Below are 14,428 nucleotides of genomic sequence, written 5' to 3'. Positions count from 1 at the left end.
ATGAAAGGTTTAGCACTGGGGAACACTTTTCGATAGATAAAAAGTGCATTTTATATACAACTCTATAGATCAGACCAAAATGAGGGACAAATGAGGAGGAAAGAGGGACAAAGGGACATTGTTCCGAATCAGGGACAGTCCCTTGAAATCAGGGACCATTGGGAGTTATGTGAATGTGTGGATGAAGGAATTGGTACGGACAGCTTTAGATGGTAAGCTCTTTGACTGATGTGACTTTAAAGAGGAGTTCCACCCAAATTTGGAACTTCCTCTTAACCCACTCCTCTCCCCCTTACATGCCACATTTGGCATGTAATTTTTTTGGGGGGGGAGTGGGGGCTTCAGGAAGAGTGGGACTTCCTGTCCCACTTCCTCCTTCCTGTAGGCGACTAAGCTTAATCGCCTTCAGGAAGGGGCTGCTGTAGGCGATTGCCTAGGACACGTCACAGGTCCTAGGCGATCTCCTGGCCAATTACACGGCGCGGCGCCGGGCCACGCCGCTCGCGCATGCGCAGTGCCGCTCGCGCATGCGCAGTGGGTGCCCGGCCGTGAAGCCGAAAGCTGTCACGGCCGGGTGCCCACACTGAGAATGAAGACGCCGGCAGGGGAGGGGGGGTGAGGAGCGGAGCCCCGGCCGGCGCGTCGCTGGAGCGCTGGAGCAGGTAAGTGTCTGTTTATTAAAAGCCAGCAGCTACACTTTTTGTTGCTGCTGACTTTTAATAAACATACAAATGGCTGGAACTCCCCTTTAAATTGACAGTGCTGTATACATGCTTATAATACCTGTTATAAAACACTGCATTCATTTTTTATATACGTTTTTTTTTTCTATAATCCACCAATCAATAACAAAACTTGTTTCGCATTCACGTACTTGATTTCTAGAAAGTATCATCTTTGAGCATGAGGGGGCAGATCTGCAGCATTCTTTCTCCATTTCTGTGTGTGCCTGCACCTTTAAAAGGAAGAATGCAATGAGAGGCGTAGCAGAGCTCAGCCAATCAGACACTTCCAGTTTGTACTTTGTGAATGCTAGTTCAGATGCCATTCATCTTCCTGTGTGCAGCAAAGAGGAGTCATGCCTTTCCTGGATCTGGACACCAATATTCCCCAGCAGGATATTGCAGAGGACTTCACTGAAAAGCTGTGCTCAGCTGCAGCATCCATCCTCAGCAAACCTAAGGAAGTGAGTAGAGCAGCCAGCAGGCCAGTGTACTGATTAGATTGTCATTTATTGGATGAATGTGACATATCAGGAACTGCTGACAGTTGCAAGTCATTCATCATAAGTAGCAAGCTTTCAGATTTATTTTATTTCCACTGGAGATAGATAAGGACACCTGTCGGGTTTTTATTGTTGTTTTTGTCCCTGATATGCCCTGTTGTGACCTTACAATTTGGAATTGCAGTGATTTCTGAATAGCAGCAGAATGCATGATGTGCATTGGTTTAACAGCATTTTGTAATGACAACTGCACGTAATAATTGCGTGAAAAAACGTGAGTTTAAAAATTGCTCTAAGCTTGTTGCCCAAAAAAGGAGCAGGAGCTTCTATTGGGTGACAAATGCACATAGTGCAGCCCATTGAAGTGAATAAGCAAAATCATGCGAAAAGTGTACAACAAAATTGAAAGTGAGTACTTCTGGGTATGGAGGCACATGCCATGCTCCTCCTCCAGTCTTCCATGGCTTGGTTCTCAGTCCCTGGGTAGCCAGTCTTCTCAAACTAACAGGGTGTTCACCCCTATTTAGGTATGGTTGTTTCATTTTGATGTAGATTGCCTTATTTGAACCACTGTCCTGCATGAATGTCCCGGTGTTCCTTTAAGCAGTTTGGAAGGATTGGTGATCACGTGACCACTTCTCCCCGCCCCCGCCCATGGTGTGTAAAACGCACTCAAAAACATCACCCAGTGCCAAAATAATGTGCACACACATAAAAAGGTGACACAAACATGTGTACACAAGCCCTCTAAAATCAGAAAGCCTTGCCCTGAATCCCCCTGGAGGGTCTGCCGAAACAGACCCACCTAAGTACTAGGTGGGGCTCCCCGAAAGGGAGACCCCATGAGAGAGGGCGAACTAAGCCAGAAGGCCATGTCCACCCCCTCCCAAGATCTACACCCTACCAGTCACACGTGCAAAGAACATGTACAAACAAAGGGAATAGGAAAAAAGGTTGGGAGAAGGATGGAGAGGAGAGTGAAAGATGGCCATTGTGCAATACATTGGCCAGGCCCTCTGGCCAGGAATAAAAAATTCCTCCGGTCCCAGCCAAAAGGCAAAGCCCAGGAGGCAGGTGGGGAGAAAAAACGTGTAGTATGATGCAGTGACCTTGGTGTGTAGTATGATGCAGTGACCTTGGTGCCATAAATCTATGTGCCCCTCACTCACAGTGACTGTATGGCACCCCTGGACTGCCACTTCGGGGGCACATACACCATAGGCTTTCCGTTCCCTATCTGACCCCTCAACCAGATCAGTGCAGCCCTCTGTCCCTACCAGATAGAGAGCCCTTCTCGGTTTTCTTAGGGAGAACCGCCGGATACGTAACGGCCTCCGGTAGTAACCCTTCCAGGTCCTCATCAATCCAGCGGATTTGCATGGCACCACCCCAACCTCAAAAGGGTGACGCCAGCTTCTCCACCGGACGCTGATAGGAACAGCGACCACACCAACACCAGCCAGAAGGCCGGAAAAAGGCCAGACCCGATGAAGCGCCAATCCTCACCAGGAGCACCCTTTAGGACAGCTCAGACTCGATCATTGGCCGGCCCCCAGTATCTGGCATAATCCCTACCGAAACCGCACTTCCAGGTGCAATGACACCATTGGCTTTGCGTATGTCCTCCCCCGTGGGAGTAACACAGTGCCTCCTCTGGCAACTGATAACAGATACTACACTTGATCTTAGCCAAAAGGCCGAGAAGCTTGGTCTTTGTGCTGGAAATGCTTAGTGATCGCTCTTAACAGATAAACATTGGCCGTCCAGCAGGCGGGTGACAGGTCCTGCCTGCTCTGCTGTGCAGAGTGGACACAGTCCCACGCTCCTCTATGGGGAAATTGGGTGGAAACGGACTGCCTGTCTGTGGTGGGTGTGGGGTTTTTGGTGTCAGCTGACATCTGCTGCTCCATACCGGAGACTGGAGGGTCCAATCAGGTCCACCGGAAAAACTGTCAGGGGGACCTGATTGGAAAGCCCATGTAAAAGGGCTAGTTTACACTTGCTTCGTACAGGCTTTGTTAAAAGCTCCCTGAATGCCAGTCAAAGCCTCTGTCACTAAATAAAATGGTTAGCTTACAGTGCTGTTTACACCTTGCTTTTGCTTCAGTGGGGCTTGGATGAGCCTTTGGTGAGGCTTCGGTGGGGCTTCAAGCGACCTTTGCCATGGAGGCTTTGAAGACGCTTGACGTGAACCTACATTTTTTTTTTTTTCTCAATCTGCTGTTTTTTTTTTTTTTTTTTTGCAATGGTTTCCCGCTTGAGATAGCGATGGCAGCCCAGACTGGAGACAGAAAAATGACACATGACACATTTACTAGATTGTCTCTGATTTTATGCAGACTAACTTGTTTTTTTTTTTTTTTTTTCCTAGAGGGTGAATGTCACTGTAAAGGGCGGAGCCTCTTTGCTAATTGGTGGCTCTCCATCACCATGTGTCCAGCTGATAATCTCTTCCATTGGTGTAGTGGGAACAGCAGAACAGAACAAAGAGCACAGTTCAAAATTTTTTGAGTTTCTGACCAAAGAACTTGGCCTGACACCTGACAGGTAAAGTACCTGCTGAAAAACATGTCGTCTGCTTGCAATTTAAAGTGATCAGTGAAGTCCTTCTTCTGGTGAGGTCCCAGATTGAAGGGAGGAACTCTGCAATATTTAAAGGGGTTGTAAAGGTTCCTATGGGGTGTGTATCACAAGGCCCCGGCGCACAGCGTCATTGATTTGATTGACAGCAATGGCTGCGCTGCTATCAATCATCCAATGAATGAGCCGAAAAGCCAGCACGTTCATGATGCGGGACTTTCGTGGGCTCAGTTAAGTAAAAGGGGGGGGGGGGGCTAATCGTCAGATTTTTTTTTTTTTTTACCTTGCTGCATTAAGGTGAAAAAAACATGTACCTTTTACAACCCCTGTAAGCTGGGTACGCACAGGCTGAAAATAGTCAGTTTGGCAGGAACTGGTGAACTTTCTGCCCTTGTGTACAGCTTCTGACTGGCTTCTGTTGAATGAGCTGCTGTACCTGCATTTCTGCAAAAAAAAGGTGCATGCATCTTTTCAAAAAACGCTGCTGCAGGGAAATTGCATGGTGTCTTTTGACCGTTCGATTTCTCTGCGGTTCCTGCACTGTGGACTTAGATGCTTGAGGGTGCAATTTAGAATGAACGGCAACCCCACCTGTTTTTTAAGAGTAGCACGATTTCTCTCCCCTCCCAAAGAGCGCCCCTTCAGAGGGGGGGGGGGGGGGGCCCAATACACACAGTTACAGACAGATGGCACTGGGAGGACTTGGACATGTAGACAGAGGGGAGTCCCAGCTCACATTTTCTCCACCAGGCTGATTATGAAAGTCCCAGGGATCTGGTGATCAGTATGCTGCTGCCTTGCGGCTTCACTTCCTGGTACCCTACTGCGCATGCGCAACTCGCGCTGTGCGATCCCACTGGTCCCTGCTGTCTTCTGGGACCTGTGCGTCTCCCAGAAGACAGCGGGGGGGGGGACAGAGAAGGTGCTGGAAGTGGCTCGGGTATCTATGCCTGGAAGGGGGATCGAAATACCTGTATTAGACAGGTATATGCCCCCCTCACTGAAAGGTGCCAAATGTGATACCGGAGGGGGGGAGGGTTCCAAAAAGCAGATTTTTTTTTTGTTTTTTTTTTTGGGGGGGGGGGGGGGGGTGGGTGGAACTCTGCTTTAAAAATTCAGTGACTTCAGGTTTTACATGGAAAAACACAAGGGTAATGACACATTTTGTATGGAGGTGTGCTAAATATTTAGCAGTTGCTGGTCTGGTTTTACAGGTACAAGGGGGGACACTAGAACAAAAATGTTGTAAATCCTATTACAAATTACATACAGCAAAAGTTACACCAATATAGTATTGGATTCATCTTGCTATTCCCCCCCCATACTTTTCCTGCAAGATATATATATATATATATATATATATATATATATATATATATAATTCATATTCTCTCTCTATTTTTTTTTTTTTTTCAGTAAATCTACGGTGCCTGCTTTTTCTCTGCCAGTGCTGGTACTGTCACCTTATCCACTGCCACACTAAAAAAAAAACTTGGCACTTCTGGGTATGGAGGCACATGCCATGCTCCTCCAGTCTTCCATGGCTTGGTGCTCAGTCCCTGGGTAGCCAGTCTTCTGAATCTAACAGAGGGTGTTCATCCCTATTTAGGGATGGTTGTTTCATTTGAATGTAGATTGCCTTATGTGAACCATTGTCCCGATGTCTCTTTAAGGAGTTTGGAAGGACTGGCGATTATGTGACCACTGTCACAGGATTGGAAGCTGGACACTGCGGATACCGATCTTTAGCAATGTCTTCCACAGCTTGGTCTTTGTGCTGGAAATGCTTAGTGAGCGCTCTTGGCACATAAACATTGGCTGTCCAGTGACGCATATGTACGGCATGTTGGCATTCCATTCCACCCTTTTTGCAACTGCACATGTGTTGGTCAGTCGTACAGGCATTAAAGCAGAAGTTAAATTGGTTGTAAACCTCAGACATGAAATATGAACAAAGCATATCCCTCTATAGTATGTACTTGTTTCAATTAAGGGCACCAAGTGGCATTTCTGTCTGCTGCTTAATTTCTCTGCTCTCAGTATGAATCACTTCTGACAAGTTTTCCTGATGCCAAGACAAAAGTGGTGACAGGAGGGAGCTCCAGATGATTGACGGCCTCGGATTTGTTCCTGTGTGGTGCGTGAACTGATGTGATGTGCCCTCAGAGCTCTCCTCGCTGAGCTCTGCAAAGTGTAATTTCAGCTCTCAGCCTTTTTTTTTTTTTTTTTTTTCCTGAACTCTCAAACAAGCTTTATAAATTCAGCACTTTGAACAGATGAAGAGAAGACTTTAGATTTTACAACCACTTTTAGGCCCCATTCACACATCAGCGTTTTGTAGCTCGATGCTGGAGGAGGAAAAAAATCAATTATTCTCTATGGAGATGGTTCCCATCTCCACTCTAAGTCAATTTTTTTTTTATTACTATTATTCTCATAGAAATTAATGAAAACCCACCATTTGTGCATTTTCTGCTAAAAAGCATCACAATTGATGGATAAAATAATATCTAATGCATAAATGATTAGCCACCAACCTTATTTAACACCTAACTTTATTTTTTAAGAGTTAGGTATTTCTTTATTACTTAGTATTCATTTATTGAATAAAACGCACACACAGATAATCTCTATCACACACATCTCACAAAAGTACACCCCTCACATTTTTTTAAATATTTTATATCTTTTTATGTGACAACACTGAAGAAATGACACTTTGCTACAATGTATAGTAGTGCGTGTAGAACTTGTATAACAATGAAAATTTGCTGTCCCCTCAAACTATTTCAACACACAGCCATTAAAGGGGAGTTCCACCCACAATTTCACTTTTTAAATATAAATACCCCTGTAATACACAAGCTTAATGTATTCTAGTAAAGTTAGTCTGTAAACTAAGGTCCGTTTTGTTAGGTTGTTACAGCATTTAGATAGTTTATAATCTAGAAATAGACAGTGGCCATCTTAAGTGTGGGCATCATGAAGCCAGACTGTATGACTTCCTGGATTTCAGCTTTGCATACCTCGCACATGCTCAGTGCACAAGAAATGTAATAGGTTTCAGTCAGGTTTGCAAGGACTACTGGGAAACATGATGCCTATCCCAGAAACCCTTGCAAATAGCCTAGGCAAATAAGGAGGAGGAAGTAATGAAGGACTACAAAATAAAGGTATTTACAAGCAACAAATTAAATAAAAATTGTCCATTCTGAACACTATGAGATTAGGGCATGCAGCACAGACAAACATAAAAAAATGAGTGGAACTCCACTTTAGTGTCTAAACCGCTGGCAACAAAAAGTGGGCCCAAAGTGTCAATATTTTGTGTGGCCACCATCATTTTCCAGCACTGCATTAACCCCTATTGGGCATGGAGTTCACCAGAGCTTCATAGGTTGCCACTGGAGTCCTCTTCCACTCCTCCATGATGACATCACAGAGCTGGTGGATGTTAGAGACCTTGCGCTCCTCCACCTTCCGTTTTGAATGTGCCCCACAGATCCTCAATAGGGTTTAGGTCTGGAGACAGGCTTGGCCAGTCCATCACCTTTACCCTCAGCTTCTTTAGCAAGGCAGTGGTCGTCTTAAAAGCGTGCTAGGGGTCGTTATCATGTTGGAATACTGCCCTGCAGCCCAGTCTCCAAAGGGAGGGGCTCATGCTCTGCTTCAGTATGTCACAGTACATGTTGGCATTCATGATTCCCTCAATGAAAAGTAGCTCCCCAGTGCACTCGTGCATCCCTAGACCATGAAACTCCCACCACCATGCTTGACTGTAGGCAAGACACACTTGTCTTTGTACTCCTCATCTGGTTGCCACCACACACGCTTGACACCATCTGAACCAAATAAGTTTATCTTTTTCTCATCAGACCACAGGACATGGTTCCAGTAATCCATGTCCTTGCTCTGCTTGTCTTCAGCAAACTGTCTTTTGCAGGCTTTCTTGTACATTATCTTCAGAAGAAGCTTCCTCCTTGGGCGACAGCCATGCAGACCAATTTGATGCAGTGTGTGGCATATGGTCTGAGCACTGACAGACTGACTCCCACCCCTTCAACCTCTGCAGCACTCAAATATGTCTGTTTCCCAAAGACAACCTCTGGATATGCTGCTGAGCACGTGCACTCAACTTCTTTGGTTGACCATGGCGAGGCCTGTTCTGAGTGGAACCTCATCTGTTAAACTGCTGTATGGTCTTTGCCACCCTGCTGCAGCTCAGTTTCAGGATCTTCTTATAGCCTGGGCCATCTTTATGTAGAGCAACAATTCTTTTTTTCAGATCCTCAGAGTTCTGTGCCATGTTTAACTTCCAGCGACCAGTATAAAAGAGTGAGAGGATAACACCGGTTTAGACATTAATGGCTGTGTGTTGAGTTATTTTGAGGAGACATCAAATTTACACTGTTATACAAGCTGTACACTCACTACTTTACATTGTAGCAAAGTGTCATTTGTTCAGTGTCTCGTATAATAAAATATTTACAACATATGTGAGGGGTGTACTCACTTTTGTGAGATACTGTGTGTGAGATATAATTATACCCAAATTAATATTAAATAATCCTAACCTTAACTCTAACCCCCTTCCCCCAATGAAAAATAATAATAAATGAATAAGCTAATGGAAAAGCTGAAAACCCTAGCAACAAATGATGCAACAGATGATGGTTTTCTCTTTTGGCTAGTAATGATGATAAAAAAAAAATGCCAAAGCTGAAAAACCCTGTATAAAAACACGCAAGTTGCGCTACATCCAGGTGTGGGTGCAGCCTTGGGGCCTTAACTAAATGCAACAGACTAGACTGCCTATTTGTAAATGGGTCCTTTATACTTTCAAAGTTTTATCCTTCTGAATCTAATCATTTATTTTCGGATGATTTGTTGAATCTACCGTACGTGTCAGTTTATCTCTGTGATGGCAAAACATCCGCTCATTAGTTAATGCCTTGACCTACAAGACTGAGCAATGTGTCGCTCTTTTTTTTTTTTTAAAACAAAACCTGCAAGAGAGGCATAATGCGCTAGTATGCACAGCATACTAGCGCATTATGTGTCACTTACCTGAGAACGAAGTCCTCCACGGTCCCGTCCACCGCCGCCGCCATGTCCCTTCGGAGCTTTCTTCCTGTTATCGTCGTTCCGGCGCTGTGATTGGCCAGAGTGGAAATGACGTCACTCCCGTGCATGTGCGCGGGACCGGCAGATCCCCGTGCATGCGCAGAATTCCGGCATTATTCCCGGCATCTACAGGAAGCAAGCCCTGCACAGTCAGTGCGCCTGCGCCATTGTCTACGGCGCATACCTTCCTGCATATATCGCCTAAACCGTGTAGGTTTAGGAGATATTGCAAACACCTACAGGTAAGCCTTAATCTAGGCTTACCTGTAGGTGAAAGTGGCTTAGGAGGGTATACAACCACTTTAACCACTTGCTAACTGGGCACATATACCCCCTTCCTGCCCAGGTGAAATTTCAGCTTTCAGCACTGTCACACTTTAACTGACAATTGCGCGGTCGTGCGACGTGGCTCCCAAACAAAATTGTCTTTTTTTACCACAAATAGAGCTTTCTTTTGGTGGTATTTGATCATCTCTGCAGTTTTTATTTTTTGCGCTATAAACAAAAATAGAGCGACAATTTTGAAAAAACAAAAAAATTCTCAGTTTAGGCCGATACGTATTCTTCTACATATTTTTGGTTTTGATTGGTTTGCACAAACGTTATAGTGTCTACAAAATGGGGGATAGAATTATGACTTTTTTTTTACTAGTAATGGCGGCGATCTGCTTTTTTGTTTTTTCTCTCCCAGGACTGCGATATTACGGCAGACACATCGGACACATTTTTGGGACCATTCACATTTATACACCGAACAATGCTATAATTATGCACCGATAACCCCTTCTCTGCCAGTCACATTTATACAGTTAACACTAGGGGGCGAGGAAGGGGTTAATCAGGGCCGCTGATAGGGGGGGGACCACCAGCCCTTTTGTAGGGGGCCCAGGCAAACAGGGGGGCCCGGACAGCAGAGGGAATCATTGTGGTCAGATGGAGGGACAATTACAGAATTACTTCCCCCCTCTGTGCCCCATGTCACTGTGACATGGCACTGCTGGCTTGCCTGTCTCATAAAAAATAAATAAAATAAATTTTAACATTCTTTAAAAAATCATATTAACAAAAAAGTTTAAAGATTTTTCAAAACTTTAAAAAAGGGCTAATTCACACAGGGTTGTGTCCGCTAATAATGATTTTAGTGTATTTGTTTGTAAAATATTATTTTGATATATTGGGGGGGGGGGGGGCTGGGGGGCCTTGTCAGGTAGGTGGTACGGGGCCCCATGATTTCTAACAGCAGCCCTGGGGTTAATGTGTGCCCTGCTAGGTGATTCTTACTGTGGGGGAGGGGACTGACTGGGGGAGGTGGCCGATGGTTGTCCCTATGTACAAGGGGCACACCATCTGTCTCCTCTCCTCTCCCTGACAGGACGTGGAGCTCGGTGTTTACACACCGAGCTCCACGTCCCTGTCTCCGTGACTGCCGATCGCAGGTTCCTGGTGGACATTGCGGCCGCCAGGCACGCGCATTGGCAACTGACTGACGCAGCGGGTGCGCGCCCCCCTGTGGCTGGAGGTCGTATATAGACGGCCTCCCGGCAATTAAGAGCCACATTGTGGCCGTATAAACCCGCCGTGCGGGCGGGAAGAGGTTAATAATATTTATACAAGATTTATATAGCAGCAACAGATTGTGCAGTGCTTTTCAAAATAAAGGGGAAGCCCGACTCCTTAATTTGGCTTTGGAATGACTAACATCAATGTCCACCCCCCCTCCTCCCTTTTTTTTTTTTTTTTTTTTTTTTTTTCAGCTGGAACTTGGTGGAACTCGGTTCACCACCTTTTGGCTGAGGCCCTTCTCTCCCTGCTCACCACTATCACTTGTAAACACAGAAGTCTGGCTTCTGTGTTTACAAGTGACAGCTTGTCCTCCAACAGCTCTCATAGTTCTGCTCTCCTGAGAGGCTCCCACTGAGTGCAGGATGGGGACCTGGGAGATGTAGGTGCCTGGGGTGCAGATGCTGACTCCACCACTGGATGATCTCCATGAAAATGAGCAAAGCAGAGCCAACTATATTGTGCGGGGAGGTACTAGAGAAGAGGTGTGAAGGTGAGATGTGGATGGAGGATGCAGAAGTAAGTAGCTGTGGAAGAAGGCTTTGCACTGTGTGTAGCGCAACCCTAAACCCTGCACTCTGTATGTAAACTTACTGAACTCTATACATAATGCACTCCTGGTATTTAATGCCCCTTAAGACCCTCCTACTATTAGTATTTCACCATACCCACTACATGGTGTGTTATGGTTGAGTTCCTGCACCTATTTTCTGAGGGGGGGAAAAAAGGCCTGACTGACATAATAATTTATAGTGGTGATTTATTAATCAACCGCAAAAAGCATAAAATTAAAGTGCTAGCTTTGAGTGGTGTCGGCTTCCAGATTCTGTATATTACTTAACTTAAGGACCGCCTAACGCCGATATACGTCGGCAGAATGGCACGGCTGAGCACAGGTACGTTGCCCCTTTAAGTGCCCAGCTGTGGGTCGCGTACTCGCGACCTGGTCCGAAGCTCCGTGGACCCGATCGCCGCCGGTGTCCCACAATCGGGTCACCGGCACTGAAGAACAGGGAGAGGTGAGTGTAAACACACCTTCCCCATTATTCTCTGTGGCAGTGTCACTGATCGTCTGTTCTTTGTTTATAGGGAAAGGCAATCGGTGACGTCACACATCCAGCCACGCCCCCTACAGTAAGAATCACTCCCTTAGGGCACACTTAACACCTTGGCGCCCCCTAGTGGTTAACCCCTTCACTGCCATTGTCATTTTCACAGTAACCGGTGCATTTTATTATAGCACTTTTCGTGGTGAAAATTGCAATGGTCCCAAAAGTGGGTCAAATGTGTCTGCCATAATGTCGCAGTCACGAAAAAAACGCTGATCTCCGCCATTACAAGTAAAAAAAAAAAAAAAATATTAATAAAAATGCCATAAAAATATCCCCTATTTTGTAGACGCTATAACTTTTGTGCAAACCAATCAATAAACGCTTATTGCTATATATATATATATATATATATATATATATATATATATATATATATATATATATATATATATATATATATATATATATATATATATATATATATATATATATATATATATATGTGTGTGTGTTTTTGGGGGATTTTTTTTTTTTTCAAAATTGTCGCTCTATTTTTGTTTTATAGCGCAAAAAATAAAAACCGCAGAGGTGATCAAATACCACCAAAAGAAAGCTCTATTTGTGGGGGGGAAAAAAAGGACGCCAATTTTGTTTGGGAGCCACGTTGCACGACCGCAATTGTCAGTTAAAGCGACGCAGTGCCGAATCGCAAAAAGGGGCAAGGTCCTTTACCTGCATAATGGTCCGGGTCTTAAGTGGTTAAAAGATATTTGTGAAATGTCAACCATGTTCCCTAACATTTACTTTGGCCTTTTTTCTGTAGGATACTGCTGCGCTTTCACCCTCTGGAGGCTTGGCAGATTGGGAAAAATGGAACCGTTATGACATATTTGTGATGCCTTACTAATATCGAAGAGTGTACAACAACTATTCAAGACGTTCTATTGGAAAGCATTTCAAGATATTCTTTATTTTTATATATACCGTTATGATCTTTACCTAATAAAATAAATTCCCTGCAGATTAGAACATCGGAACCAGAAATTACAGTATCTGTTTGTGCTTTTTATGGTTTTGAGTCAATGAAGATTTACACACTAACTGTATATTAATAAAGTATTAGAACTAAAGCTGCGCATGTGTAGTTAAGTTGATTGTACCTGCCTTATGTCCTTTCGCTGTTTTTCTCATGCAAACTGCCTTACATTTTTTACAGAAATAATTTTAAAGGGTCACTAAAGGAAATTTTTTTTTTTTTGCTGAAATGACTGTTTATTGGGTATAGAGACATAATTTAACTGATTCCTTTTAAAAATGATTAAAAATTGAATTTAATCTATCATATAATGTGCCTCTAGTTTCACTTTCGGTTTTAAAGGTACATACATGAAGTTCCGGGTGAGAGGTGAGTCGGGAAGACTCACAGAACAAAAACAAACAAATCCAGGGCAGTGTTTTGTTTTTAAAATTAATCTGATTGGTTCTGAGGAGTTTTAGACACACAGTAATGACAGCTTAGACCACCGTGAAAATCTCCCAGTACCATGGTTATAAGGAAACAGGCAACCAGGAAGTGTGGAGATCACAGCAGAATTACAGCAACTTCAAAGCAAAAATGAACAATGAGGACATGAAACCAGTACTGCAGTAAGGAAGCTATTTAGCTAAAAAAATAAATCCTTTAGTGACCCTTTAAGAGCATTTGAAAATGCCAAAAAAATGTTATCCCTAACCAGAAATAGTCTGTAAAGAAACAGGACTGAATCCCAAAAAAGTTGGGCTAAATGTAACGGTTACTGTGACTGCTTCTATTGCATTGGTGGCCAGTGTAGAAACTCCTCTTTATATTGGTAATCGGGGGGGGGGGGAACTTGCATTTGTGGTCAGTTTTGAATCCTTCCTTACATAGGTGGTCCATGTAGAAGCCCCTTTTAAATTGGTGGTGAGTGTAAATCCCCCCCCCCCCCCTTACATTGGTGGCCAGTGTAGAAATCACCCTTTATTGGTTGTTGATGTAAAATCCCCCCTATTACATTGGTTGTCAGTGTAAATTATTCATTACATTGGTGATCAGTGTACAATTCCCTTTACATTGATGGTAAGTGCAGAATTGCCCTTAAACTGGTGGTCAGTGTGGGGGCGTGTCCAAGATGGCCACCTGAGGGGCTGCATATTCAAAATCCTGTTGCTCCTGGGCGCTGTAGATGAAGTGAAGAAGAGGAGATTGCACCCGGATGAGAAACGCCGCTCATCCAGGGCATCTGCGGGTAAGGGGAAGAAGCTCTGATTCCCGCAGATAGACTTGGGACGCACCATGTCCCCCCACACGTGTGGAGCCACAAGTTGTTCCAATATGGGGTTGCAGACAAAGCCTCCGGATGCCTAGCCCCATCCCAGCTTTGTGGCTGACATAATGTCTGCGATCTCCATGTATCAGGCCACCCTCATAGCCAAAATAGAGGCAGTGCAGCTCGATATGGGGATGATGAGACACGATGTGGACAAACTCTGGTCTGGGGTCTCAGAGACTGAGCAGTGGATAGGGATTGAGGAAATACGGTCACGGAGCACTCATCTGCACTCCAAAATGGCAAGCAGTTAATATTCCCAATAGTCCCATCCACTGGTGGTAGGTGAAAATGTAGAGGAAATGTTTAATTTGGAGGAAGCTATAATGTTCCCGAAGGGGGATATCATGGGAAGATCAAAGGGTTTCAAACGTAACTATTCTCATGGGGGTGAATAGAGAATGGACATCAGTGAATCCATTATCCGCCCACCAAGAGAATTGTTTAGGGTTCTCACAACTGGGGAGAAACAATGGACAATGACTGAGACGTAGCAATGGTAAATAAGGAGATAATAGTCCTGCCGTATATTTAACAGA

The 14,428-nt window shown here is 44.5% G+C and overlaps 1 protein-coding gene and 1 pseudogene across 1 annotated transcript; one reads left to right on the top strand and one right to left on the bottom strand.

The window, feature by feature from the left end:
• Nucleotides 1–1,029: 1,029 nt before the first annotated feature.
• LOC120936657 (D-dopachrome decarboxylase-B-like) lies at nucleotides 1,030–12,671 on the top strand. Its single transcript, XM_040349168.1, has 3 exons — nucleotides 1,030–1,186; nucleotides 3,597–3,772; nucleotides 12,365–12,671. Exons 1-3 carry the CDS (start codon nucleotides 1,079–1,081, stop codon nucleotides 12,435–12,437), a joined length of 357 nt encoding a protein of 118 aa, XP_040205102.1. The 5' UTR covers nucleotides 1,030–1,078; the 3' UTR covers nucleotides 12,438–12,671.
• Nucleotides 2,831–2,934, bottom strand: LOC120925244 (annotated as a pseudogene).
• Nucleotides 12,672–14,428: the final 1,757 nt, after the last annotated feature.

Source organism: Rana temporaria, chromosome 1 (assembly GCF_905171775.1).
Source record: "Rana temporaria chromosome 1, aRanTem1.1, whole genome shotgun sequence".
Taxonomy (NCBI): domain Eukaryota; kingdom Metazoa; phylum Chordata; class Amphibia; order Anura; family Ranidae; genus Rana; species Rana temporaria.
Note: the sequence above shows the minus strand (reverse complement) of the source record. Positions and strands in the feature narration are given on the sequence as shown.

Coding starts and splice junctions, on each gene's coding strand:
- LOC120936657 (XM_040349168.1), top strand. CDS start 1,079: ATGCCTTTCCTGGATCTGGACACCAATATTCCCCAGCAGGATATTGCA. Junction 1,187..3,596: donor TCCTCAGCAAACCTAAGGAA/GTGAGTAGAGCA, acceptor TTTTTTTCCTAG/AGGGTGAATGTCACTGTAAA. Junction 3,773..12,364: donor CTTGGCCTGACACCTGACAG/GTAAAGTACCTG, acceptor TTTTTTCTGTAG/GATACTGCTGCGCTTTCACC.